We start from the raw sequence: 12,465 nt of genomic DNA, 5'->3' as shown, positions 1-12,465 counted from the left end.
AAAATAGAGCCTGGCTGCCACAGAGTCATCCAGTATCCACTCTGTTCCTGGAGATGATTGTCCTGTATGAAGAGGCATAACTGGTAGGGTTTGTGCCCTGGGCCATCCAGGAATAGCTGCTGCTGCTGTGGGGGGAAGGTGTTCATGTGGTTAGCCAGATATATGAATTTTCTCACAACCCCAAGTGCAGGCTTAGGCAATTCTTGTCCCTAATGGCCATGTGAACTGTTGAGTTTGGCGGTGAGAAAAGTGGTTGTGGAGACATGAGAGGGCCTTTACACCCCTCAGCCTTAACCTTGTGGTTGCTGGCCAGGATGACACCTCCCATAGGAGGAAGATGAGGGAAATCTGAGTGGGGGGGGGACTCCTTCCTCAGCAGTCCAGGGCTGGAGCCCCATGGCCTCCATTCTGATGTCTCCCCTTACTCAGCACCTTGCACTTATGTCCTGCTTGTCCACGCCTGGTTATGCTACCGCCTGTACGTGAGAAAAGTTGTGTGTGCAACCTCTGTTTACATCCACACAGGAGGCCCCTTGGAATAGGATCTCCTGCACCATGAATAAGGTGATGGCCTATTGTAAACTGACTTCCTGTGATGCAAAAAGCCAGAAGAACCCGCCCTACTTGCATATTATTAATCATTCAGAGCGGGGGAAAGCCATTATGAGTGACTCTTAGATGTTTCCCATGCTATTGCCAGCAGGCAGTACTCAGCATATACATTGCATTGCTTAGTTTGTATGGATTTCTTACACTTGAACTTCCTTGGCTGGGAATCATGTTATTAGCTGCAGTTTGTACACACAGAGATGGGAGAGGAGAAAACCTGTTGTGGGTATGAACAGTGAGTAGTAATTGTTTACTTTTGCTTCCTCTTTAATCTGGGAATGGGAGGAATCTGGGGGGTTTTCTTGGATGCTGAAGGTCTTCTAATTTTCTGCCATTAGAGAAATGAATTGTCTCCTGAAAGGCAACAGTGCAATGGAGTTTGTGGATCAGGCAGGGCCAGTAAACAGAGATGTAACAAGGCAGCTGGACACCTACGGCATCAGCAGCTTCTGGCTGCCAGTGATCAACAGCTGTGGCAGCAGATGTTAGTTTTGTGTTCATTCGCTCTCTGCTCCCCACCCTCTCTCCTGCCCCAAGTCGGCACCTGGGGCTGCTGCCCCAGTTGTCCTGCCTGAATTACATTACTGCTAATATGATAAATAATTGGGATGGACTGTGGCTAGAGATTGGAGACGAAGCAAGAGTTAAAAAAAACAAGCTCTGAAGCCTAACATAACAGCTATTTTCTTTATAATGCTGCCTTAATAGAAATGTGCCTTTGTGTTACCATTCCTAATTGGCTTTGGTAGATTTGTGAGCCATGAGAGATCATTTCTTTTTTCTATTCTTATGCTTCTGGGTTCATAGAGAGAGAGAGGGAGTTACTGATGATTATCTCTTTCCTTTACCTGTCATTGTCATTCTCTTCAATTCCAGTGTTGCTCATAAGGGGCTGTGTGTCAGTTTCCTCACAATAATATACTCTTTAAGAACAACTCTTCTGACTTCTCAGGAAGCAAGGAGGATTAGTGAGAAAGGGGAAAGAAAAGAAAGGTCGGCATGGCAGTCAGCCATTCTAATACTCTTCATTTTAGAGAAATGCACATCATACTCTTTGTCGAATCCTGGGCTGCATCTGAATTGTGTTTGGTGCATGGGGGGCAGAAGGAGAAGGAAAAAAGTAGATTTAAATCACTTTTGTACACCCTCATCCTGAGTCGTCTGGTCACAGGGGTGTCTGGGGCAATTGTGGAAGCAAAGTACAATTGAGTGTAAAGGTGCTCTGGCACAGTCCCTTCTCCTGGCCATGACCCCCACACTAAAGATGGGGAAGAGGCTGACAATGAGGGAGAATCCTATAGGCTCCCAAAGAAGAGTACACCAGAGAGCAGAATAAGGCAGCTGCTGCAATGCTAATAGTCTAGATGAATTTTTGTTTTCTTCCCCTTGAAGCCCTTTGCCTAGGGACAGACATTACACATAAACCTGTTTAAGTGATCAGAAACTGGTTTAAACTTGTACCAGAACAGACACATAAACCAGTTTCAAAATGGCCGAAACTGGTTTGACATAAACCAGGTTAAATGTAGTATCAGATTTAACTGATTTGGATCAAACCAGTTTATGCAATGTCTGTCCCAGACCCCTTCCTGGTTTAACTTAAACCAGACTCCCCCAGCATCCCAGCGTGCTCTCTGGGCTGGCTTCTGCTCAAGTCCAGTCAGGCCAGGCCCATCCTGGCAGGAGGGGGCTTATTTCACCAGATGCTGCCCCGAGCGCAGACCGAGCAGTGGCTGCGGCCAGGCTGGTCAGACCCAGCTGTGGTGCCCTGAGGACAGAGTGGAGAATAACCCCATGGCAGCTCTGCCAGTTCCTCAGCACAACACCCCCACTGGGAAGGGGCTTATGCTCCCTGACATTATGACAGGGACTGCTGTCCCCATCAAAGGCCCTGCCCCCTTATGCTGCAGTGGTGGGGTGGGGGCACTGCTAGATGCCAGCTGGCAAAGCCCTCTGATGAGGCAGGGATGGGGGTTATTCCCTCTCCCTCTGGCATCCAGTGGAGGGGACAGCAGGGGGCTTATTCTGCTGCTGAGAGCCAGTGTGGTGGTGCCGATGAGCAGACTGGGCTGGCACTGGGGTAGAGGGGAGACTAACCCTCCTCCCTGCACCCCTCTGCCTCAGAGGCCATGGTGCCCCACTGCAGCAGCAGTGAGGGGGGAATGCGGGCAGACCCGGCTGAGGTCCCTACCAGTGGCACAGGGAAGGGGGAATTAAACCCCTCTCTGGCCAGTTCATCCCAGATTGGACATGCCGCAACCCCAAATACAGCTCCTCTGCAGTGGAGGGTGTGCTCTAGTGCCCCCCAGCACCTGGCCTAAGCAACTGCAGGCATGTGCTCACAGTTCCCCAGTCCAGAGAGAACGTCTGTCCTGTTACAAACCGGTTCAACCTAGGTAGATTAGACAAATCTGCAAAGGTTGAATCAATTCCGGCTCTGGCTTTTTAAATGTCTGTCCATAGCCTTTGTAACATAAGTAGGCTTTAGTGTGTACATCAGCAGAGGCCAGCATACCCTTCCCATCCTACTCAGACAACACACTCTAGTACTTCTGGAAGGCCACATCATTTATATAGTAGCAGGAAACCTTGCTGTAATCAAAAGTCAGTTTAAGATGGATTTGTTTAGAACACTGTTATACCAATACACCTTTTTTCTGTGGCCTTCTCCTTTTTTTTTTATTGTTCTTCTCCTTTCTGAATTCTGGTAAAGCATTCCAAAAAAACAAATCCAGCTAATGTGAAGATATCTTATACTTGACAGGTTTGGTTTTCACATTCAGGGTGCTCCATGACCTGATTTGTATTAATAATAATTTGGGTTCCTTGGAGGAAAAGTGCCATTTGCAAAGGATTTTGCAAGCAGAATTAGGTCCAACTGTTCAGGTTTCTGACCATTAAATGTGCTGGAGTGAAAGTGGTGTAAAGATACCTCATCCCTACTTTTGAGAAGACAGTGATCCCTCCTTTACCATTTACACATCTCACCCCATGTTAGATCCATTACATATTAACCAAAAGTGCATTCCTCAAAGTTAGTTTCTTGAGTAAACTCTGCTTCTGTGACAGCTGCATAAAAAGATTATTTTATTTACTTACACAAATCCATTAAAACATAAAATCAGTAATTTACCCACTCAAAGGTAAAATCCTGTGTTAGACAAACAAGGCAGGAGGTGCTGTCTTGTAAAATGGAATAACTGTGATTAGGGTAGAAAATGTTAACAAGTTCTAGCCATCCTTGTCAAATAAACAGAAGCAGCCACATTTCCTTATTGAGCTTTACAGTCATGCACATACTGCAGTGCCTCTCAGTGAGTCACAATTACTCACTCCTGATCACTCCCCCTGCACCATAAATTGGTATTTGGCCCCATACTGTTGTTGAAGGGAATCTCCAGAAGCAGCCCTGCAAACTGTGTGTCCTTGCTATCTCTTCTTTCCTAGACTTCAGTTAATGTAGAAAAAGCACAAAGATAAAAAACAATCATATTTTAACACTCAGTCTTGTAACGTTTAGCCACGTAACTAGGCCTTAGTGAAATCTATCCATTGATTATGGGCTTGTCCATATGGGCACTCTGTGTTGATGGGAAGAAGACTAATTAAACTGTGACATGCCATGAAAACTGAAAGTTGATCAATAGACAGGGGAAGTGGGTTTTCATTAGGTTACTAAAAAGCTATTTTTGCTGACGTGTTTAACTCAACTCCAATGCTTTAATTACCCCTTGCAAGAAATGATACCATGCAAGTGACTACCCCTTCAAACCCAGCGTTGGAGTGGAGTGTATCTGAGATCACTAAGAAGTCCTCTAGTAAAAGCCAAGATTAAAATTCCTGATGTTTCTGAGGGAGTGAGGAAAAAGGTGCAGGAGAATTGAAGGCCTACATTTTGTAAAGATTTGTGTTTGTGCTTAACTCTGATGTAGACTATGTGGGCAACCCCACAAATGGGTAAGCTAAGCATATGCATAAGTTTCTGCAGGGTGGGGGCATTTTTTTTTATTTTAGTAATTTTTTAATGCTTTTATAGGCCCCTTCAGAGAACTAAAGCCATTATCTTCTTTAAAAGACTTATAATAAAAATCAGAAGATTTTACAGTAGTGGCATCACAAGTTGCAGCTTACAACAGTGTTCCTGCAGTGTTTTGAGCTGTAGAAAAGTGGAACTAGCTTTGTGCAGTAACACTATCATGGCTTGTGAGGTTCAACTGAGGCGCAATTATTGCTAGTTGACATTTTTTATAAAGGAAGCCCTGGGAGAGTTCATATATCCCCATCCTACACAGAGTTAAAGGGAAGCAAACAGAATTACAAATATGTTGAGACTGTAAGGTTGGAACACCTCATGAGTCATTTAGTCTAGCCCTCTGGACAGAAGTAGGATTTGCTATTCCTGTCCAGTCTCTTCTTGAATTCTTATTCCTATTTAGTTTCCAATGAATGAGATTACAAAACTTCCCTGTGAGGCTTGTTTCACTTATCCTATTGTTCGATGTTTAGGAAGTTTTCCTGAGATTTGATCTGAATCTGTTTTGCTACAATTTAGACTCGTGCCTTGTGCCCTCTGTGGCAAGGGAGAACAATATTTCTCTATCTTCTTTATAGAGTAGTCTTTTGAATATTGGAGAACTGCTATAATGTCTCCTCTACCCCTTTTAAGCTACTTTACTCCAAACTGAACATACATACTTCTCAGCCTTCCTTCATATGGTTTGCTTTCTAAACTCTTAATTATATTTGTCACTTGCCTTGGAACCTCTCCAGTTTCTCTGCATCTTATAGTGCAGAGTCCAGTACTGCACCCAGTACTCCACATAAGGGCTAACGTGCATGCTCTGTGCCTTGCATCCATTGCTTGTTACAGCCACCCCAATTTTTTTATTTTTTTATTTTTTTTGCAACAGCATCACATTGTAGATTCATATTGAGTTTAAGATCCATAGACGTTTGGGTCAGAAGGGACCTTGGCAAATCATTGAGTCTGACCCCTTGCCTTGGGTGGGAAAGAGCCAGGTGCATGCCTAGCTTCCTCTTAAAGACCCTGAAGGTAGGTGAGAGCACCACCTCCCTTGGAAGCCCATGCCAGATTTTGGTAACCCTTACTGTGAAGAAGTTCTTCCTAATGTCTAACCTAAATCTGCTCTCTGTCAGTTTTTGGCCGTTGTTCTTAGTTACCCCAAGGGGTGCCCTGGTAAACAGAGTCTCTCCTATTCCTTGCTGTCCCCCTGAAGAATTTGTAGGCAGCCACAAGATCACCTCTCAGCCTCCTTTTGCAGAGACTGAAGAGATCCAGGGTCCCCCGACCCCCTTGATTTACCTGCAGGCCCTTAACCATATGAACAGCCCTCCTCTGAACCCTCTTCAGGTTGTCCACATCCCTTTTGAAGTGTGGTGCCCAAAACTGGACACAGTACTCCAACTGCGGCCTGACCAATGCCGCATAAAGGGGAAGTATCACCTCCCTGGACCTGTTTGTCATGCACCTGCTAATGCATGATAAAGTGCAGTTAGTTTTACTGATCACTTTATCACATTAACAATTCATGTTAATCTTGGAGTCAACAGTGACTCCAAGATCCTTTCTGCTGCTGTGCTGCTCAGAAGGTCCTCCCCAGCTTGTAAGTATGTTGATGATTCCTTCTCCCTAGGTGCAGCACCTTGCATTTGTCTTTGTTGAACTGCATCCTGTTCTGTTCTGCCCACTTTTCCAACCTGTCCAGATGCACCTGGATTTGTTTCCTACGCTCTGGTGCATTAACTTTACCCCACAATTTGGTATCATCTGCAAATTTGGACAGAGTGCATTCCACGTCCTCATCCAAGTCACTGGTGAAGACATTGAACAGCACCAGTCCAAGGACCGAGCCTTGTGGGACTCCACTGTCCACATTTTTCCAAGTTGATACTGACCCATCCACCACCACTCTCTGATCTCTAAGCCAATTTGCCACCCACCTGACCATGTAATCATCTACATCACAGTCACTCAGTTTATCTATAAAAAATATAATGATATACCTTATCGAAGACCTACTTAAAATCCTGGATTTCCCTGTTCAGCCAAGAGGGTTTCTTGGCCCCTTTGCCCCCTTTCCTGCACAAGGGGATCATCTCCTGTGCCCTTAGGACTGCTCCCTTTGGGAATGACCATTCTTCCTGGACTCCCATCTCACCAATTCTCCTGTTCTTCAGTGCCTTGCTAACTAATCTCCTGAGCACACTGACGTTAGCCTTTCTGAATTCTAGCACTTCTTCCCTACTGGTTATCTTTCCTACCCTACACTGGATAGTGAATTCAATCAAGTGATGGTCACTGACCCCTAGGTTACCTTGTGTCAGTAGATCCCCCACCAAATCATCCCCTATAGCCTGTAAGGCATTTCCCCTAGTGGGACAGTATACCTCCTGTGTTAGGTGAAGGTCCTGTATGCAGGTTAGGAATCTATGTGAATGTTTGGATCTAGCTGACTACTCCTCTCAGCAGATGTCCAGGTAGTTTAGGTCACCCACGACAACCATCTCCCTTGACCAGACGGCCTCTGAGAGCTGTCTGGAGAATTCCATGTCCAACTCCTCCTCCCGATGTGGCAGTCTGTAGTAGACCCCGACTACCAAGTCCCTTTCCCCTGACCCCCTTGCATTCTGACCCACAATACATCAATTTGCCCCTCCTCTGATCCCATCCTGATTATGGAAGATATATATTGCTTCTTCATGCATCCCCATCCCCCAGTGAATCTAGTTTAAAGTCCTGTGTAGGAGATCAGCCAACCTGTAAGAGAACCCACTTAATGACACCAACTCTGGAGCGACAGGTTGACTTCTCTGATACAGGCTTTGTGATGTTGACCATGACCACTGACTGGGAGGACTGATGAGAAGACAACCTGTCCCCCACATCTTCCTAAGCCTGGCCCCCAGAGCCCTGTAGTCACTTATGATATGGTTCAGACTATTCCAGGCTGCATCACTTGTGCCCACATGGATGAGGACCGTGGAACAGTAATCAGAGGGCTACATGAGGCTGGGAATCCTTGCAGTGATGTTCTGGATCTGGGCTCCAGGCAGGCAACCTACCTCCCATGCCACTGGATCAGGGCAAGAGATGGGCCCCTCCGTTCCTCTCAGGAGGGAGTCGCCCAACATGATGACTCGGATTAAGATCTACCTTAATCTTCAGCAGTGCTATTACCTAGCCAGTTATCCTCCATTCACTATTTTTATATTTGTTTTTTCTTCCCTACATGTAGTATCTTATATTTGTCTTTGTTAAATTTCATTTGATTTTCTACAGCCAAGTTCCCTGGTTTATACCACCTTTGAATTTTAATCCTGTGTTCCAGAAAGCTTGCAGCTCCTCTCAATCTACATAGCTAATAAACATGTTGAACATGACTAATCCCAAAACAGCCCTATGTGGAGCCTCACTTAAGACTTTTTGCCAGTCTGACAATGATCCATTTTTAGTTGCTCTTTGTTTGTGGTTATTCAACCAATTATGGAAACATCTAGTTCCACAAGCTTATTTCTGATAATGGCATGTTAGACAGGGTCAAAAGCCTTACTGAAGTCTGGGTATATTGTGTCAGCTGCATACCCCTCATCCACTAAACTAGCTACCTCACTTAAAAAATGAAATCAGGTTGGGATGGGAACAGACAGAAACCCCCAGGCCTGTTTCACTTGTCCTCAGCAGCATGCTGTATTTCCTGGTCCATCATCCAAATTAATGGAAGCTTTAAGATGTGTAGACCATCTCAACTATTAACCTTTGCATTGGTAAATTTGCATCTACCAGTGAACATTTGCATAAAGGTGACTGAACATGTTAGGTGATACGATATTGACAATGATATAGTGGTTGGCATACACCAGTATTTTGTTATTAGCTGCCCATTTCCTGAATGTGACTTGTCCTGGTGCATACTGACTGCAGAGCTGAGCCGAGATTGCCTTGAGTCATGTCACTTGATTTTTACAACCATGTTCCAACACAGTAAAAGTGTGTAACACAGACAAGATTTGTTTGGCTGGGTTTCTAGATTATACAAACATTTGTTACTCCATAATTACATCAAGCACAATGAAGATGTACCTAAGGAAATATGCAGTAAGCTAGCATTTTTAGGGTCCTTTTGTAGTTGAGGAAATTTGTAATGGACTGTCTGGCAGGGCAGAGATAATTGATGCAAGATTTTTATGGAATTCTTCTTTCTCAGTAGAGAAAGGCAGCTTTGGAGCTGTACTTGTGCAAGAGATGTTGCTTGAAAATTTAAATGTTTTCCATGCTTCCCCTATTGAGCTTGTGTGTGTGTGTGATGTTAATTCTCCAATATGTCTATGTAAATATTTATGTATTAGGAATATATAAATATACAGTTTAGCGAATGAAGTCTGTATTTTCTTTAAAGTACTCTATTTTTGTATGTGCTGCACTGACCTGAGGGCAGTCTAAAAAGCCTCTGTTCCTCTGCTGGAGAAATCCTATGATCCTGAGTGGTCAACATAAATGTCTCTTGTGCCTCATTTTTTAAATGAAGGTGATATTTCCTCACCTGATAGAAGAGTGAAAAGTTAAATTGGCTAATGTTTGTAAGGGTCTTTGAGATCCTTTTACAGAAAACTCTATAGAAGTGTAAAGTATTAATTCACACATTTACAATTCCTACATCACAAGACTTCTCAGGTAGGTTTAACTTGCACTAAAGAACATAAGAAATCTGGGGACTACCTTACTTAAATTAGACCATATTTTCCAGTGTTATTCCTTATAAGAATTTTCATCTGTTTTGCTTTCAGGTTGTTAGCATCCTAAGGCCAACAGACACTTCAGCATGAAGGCTGTGTGGAAGGAATGAGTTATGTGTGAAATTAAAATCTACACCTACCCACTTGGGATCCTCATGAATGATCTGGTCATTGTTAGAAGATGGAGAATTTCACAGAGAACGCATCTGGGAATAATTCAATAAACTGTACCATTAACCATGGTATACACCAGACATTATCCCCTGTCATATACATCCTTGTCTTTGTACTAGGTCTCCCAGCTAACTGCCTCTCACTATACTATGGGTACCTGCAGATTAAGGCTAAAAATGAACTGGGCATCTATCTGTGCAATTTAACTGTGGCAGACCTGTTCTATATCTTTTCTTTGCCCTTTTGGCTCCAGTATGTTTTACAGCAGGACAACTGGCCATACAATGAACTGTTGTGCAAAATATGTGGAATCCTCCTGTATGAGAATATCTATATCAGCGTGGGCTTCCTCTGCTGCATCTCCATTGACCGCTATCTAGCGGTAGTGCATCCTTTCCGTTTTCATCAGTTTCGGACAATGAAGGCTGCTGCTGTAGTGAGCGTTGTTATCTGGTCCAAAGAATTTCTGACAAGTTGGTTTGTCTTTAAGCATGGTGAAGTTAGTAAGGATGCTGAAAGTCATGCTGTATGCTTTGAACATTATCCCATCAAGAGCTGGGAGCATAATCTCAATTTCTACCGCTTCTTTGCTGGGTTTTTTTTCCCCTTCTTTCTTCTGGTTTTTTCTTACTGTGGCATTTTACAAGTGGTTCACAAGAGCCATGGCACTCAAAAAAAGAAAAAAATCCAAATCAAACGGCTTGTTTCAAGTACAGTTGCCATTTTCTTGGCTTGCTTTGGACCATACCACATCCTCTTGGTGATTCGCAGTGTATTTGAGAACAACTGCACATTTGCTGAGAAGATCTTCAATATTTACCATATTTCTCTCTTGCTGACTACTTTTAATTGTGTTGCTGATCCAGTGTTGTACTGTTTTTCCAGTGAAAACACCCATCAGGACTTTGTCAAAATGCGAGACTCTTGTTCAGCATGCCTAAAGTGTTTAAGGACTGAAACTAAAGAATCATACCAGCTGAATATCCCAGAAAATTTCAGGAAAAGTAGCGGGGCACATGCTGAGCAAGAGCCAGGATTATTAAATAATGTACATGCTGTTAAAAAAATGAAAGAGTCTTCCATTACCAGTACAGACTGACTGTAGCACCAACAGGAAAGGGAAACAAATATAAAGTTTCCAAGTATGACTGAGTCTGTGCACTAATCTTTGGTTTATAAATTTATTGTAACTAATTTACTTTCCAGAGACTTAAAAAGCTCAGCACTATAGTATATAGAGCTGAGCTCCCTTGAGGAATCTGGACCTTTACGTGGGACAGGGAAAATATAAACCAGGTCAGTTTAGTTGAACTGTTATGCATGTATTTCTGACTCACAGGAGTATTAATTTGGGGTAAGTTGTTGCTCCAGTGACTGGTCTGAATGATGTGTGAATTGGCCATAATGGTCATTAACTGCTTGATGTCTGTCCATGTAGTGATGTTAGGATAAGGTTGTCAAACCCTATCATCACCTTTTTGAGGTGTAAGGTAGAACAACTTAAGGGAATTCATGAGCATTATCAGGAAGAAAATTGTATGTGTACATGTCTATGTGATGCTTGTAACTGACCCAGTCATCTCATTCTGAAGTCATGTAACAACAGCCAGCAAGCAACGAATACAGAGACCCAACCAAACAGAAAAAAAGCAAAGAAGCAAAATCATGTGATGTAAGAATTGTAAGGGTTTCTGGATAACTAATAGTTAAATTAATGTCATAGGTTAATTTTGGGTCTTGGTCCAGTGTCCTTTGAAATCAGAGGAAGAGTTCCCATTCAGAAGGAACTGGATACAGTACTTTGCAGGTAATGAATTCATCCTATGGACTTCAAAAGGAATACTAGCTTGGAGGTACTTGCATTGTTGTCATTGCATATCACTGCCTTAGGTTATGGTATTTGAAGATACGCTGATTTAAATCCAAACTCTGCTAACCTTTCATAACGTTTGGATTGTTGTGTTTATCCAAGTTTCTTTATCTCGTACAGAAAAAAACTTAACAAGTAATACTATGTAGGAGAGCCCGATGTACAGGATATGTGTAAATGCTGCATCACACTACTCTACAGACTTTTTCATTTTATGGTTTAATGATTTATTATAAAAGGAACCACTTCTCGGAGAATGGAGTACCCAGATATATTGTAGAGAAAGAAATGTATTATATTTTCTAGTTTACATAGAAAGAACAGAAAAAATAGGGACTGATGCCACTGGTAATGCAACAACTAAGTCATATGCTCTGCACATTTCTTCCTTCCCCATATCTTCTGTTCATTACCCTTCTTTGCTCTACCAGTGAATCCTGTCTTGGTTTTACTTCATCTCATCTTTTGCATTATACATTTTCTTTAATTTTAAACCCAACAACCTGGATTCTTGTATCCTTTTGCTCCAGGTACTTACCTTCTCTACTTTCAGATCTTTCCATAAAACACAGCAACACTTCTGCAATTCACAGTAACTCACTGCACTGTAAATATCTGTTTTATATAAAAGACTCTCAGAGACCTTTTGCATCTTCTGTCTGGTGAATGTTGTCTGCCTTTGCCAAATGTACGCTTCTTATAATGTCAAGCACTGTGACTTATATAGAGCCATGGTTTTTATCAGTTCATAATAAATTATATATGGAATGTTAAATTATTTATTATACTTTCAATAACATAATATATTTGCAATAATGTCTTTATTATACATTCCTCTCATATTCATGCACTTTGAACTTGGAATAACTATCTTTTGGCTTTAGACCACACACTCCATTTAGAATAGTACAGATGGTTCTCTTCCCTCCTTTTGCATAAAGGAAACATACCCCACTCCCAGGAGAGGATTAGATTTGCTTAGGGTAACACTCAGTTTGTTTAATTCTTTAACATTTCTTTATGTTTAGAGCTCTCACCAGGCTAGATTGATTTCCTCA

At 42.6% G+C, this 12,465-nt stretch overlaps 1 protein-coding gene across 1 annotated transcript; it reads left to right on the top strand.

Moving 5' to 3' along the window:
- Positions 1-688: 688 nt before the first annotated feature.
- Positions 689-12,173, top strand: GPR68 (G protein-coupled receptor 68). Its single transcript, XM_019552412.1, has 2 exons — positions 689-844; positions 9,415-12,173. The coding sequence occupies exon 2, from the start codon at positions 9,545-9,547 to the stop codon at positions 10,634-10,636; it is 1,092 nt and encodes a 363-aa protein (XP_019407957.1). The 5' UTR covers positions 689-844; positions 9,415-9,544; the 3' UTR covers positions 10,637-12,173.
- Positions 12,174-12,465: the final 292 nt, after the last annotated feature.

Source organism: Crocodylus porosus, unplaced genomic scaffold, assembly GCF_001723895.1.
Source record: "Crocodylus porosus isolate Cpor-Errol unplaced genomic scaffold, CroPor_comp1, whole genome shotgun sequence".
NCBI lineage: Eukaryota > Metazoa > Chordata > Crocodylia > Crocodylidae > Crocodylus > Crocodylus porosus.
Note: the sequence above shows the minus strand (reverse complement) of the source record. Positions and strands in the feature narration are given on the sequence as shown.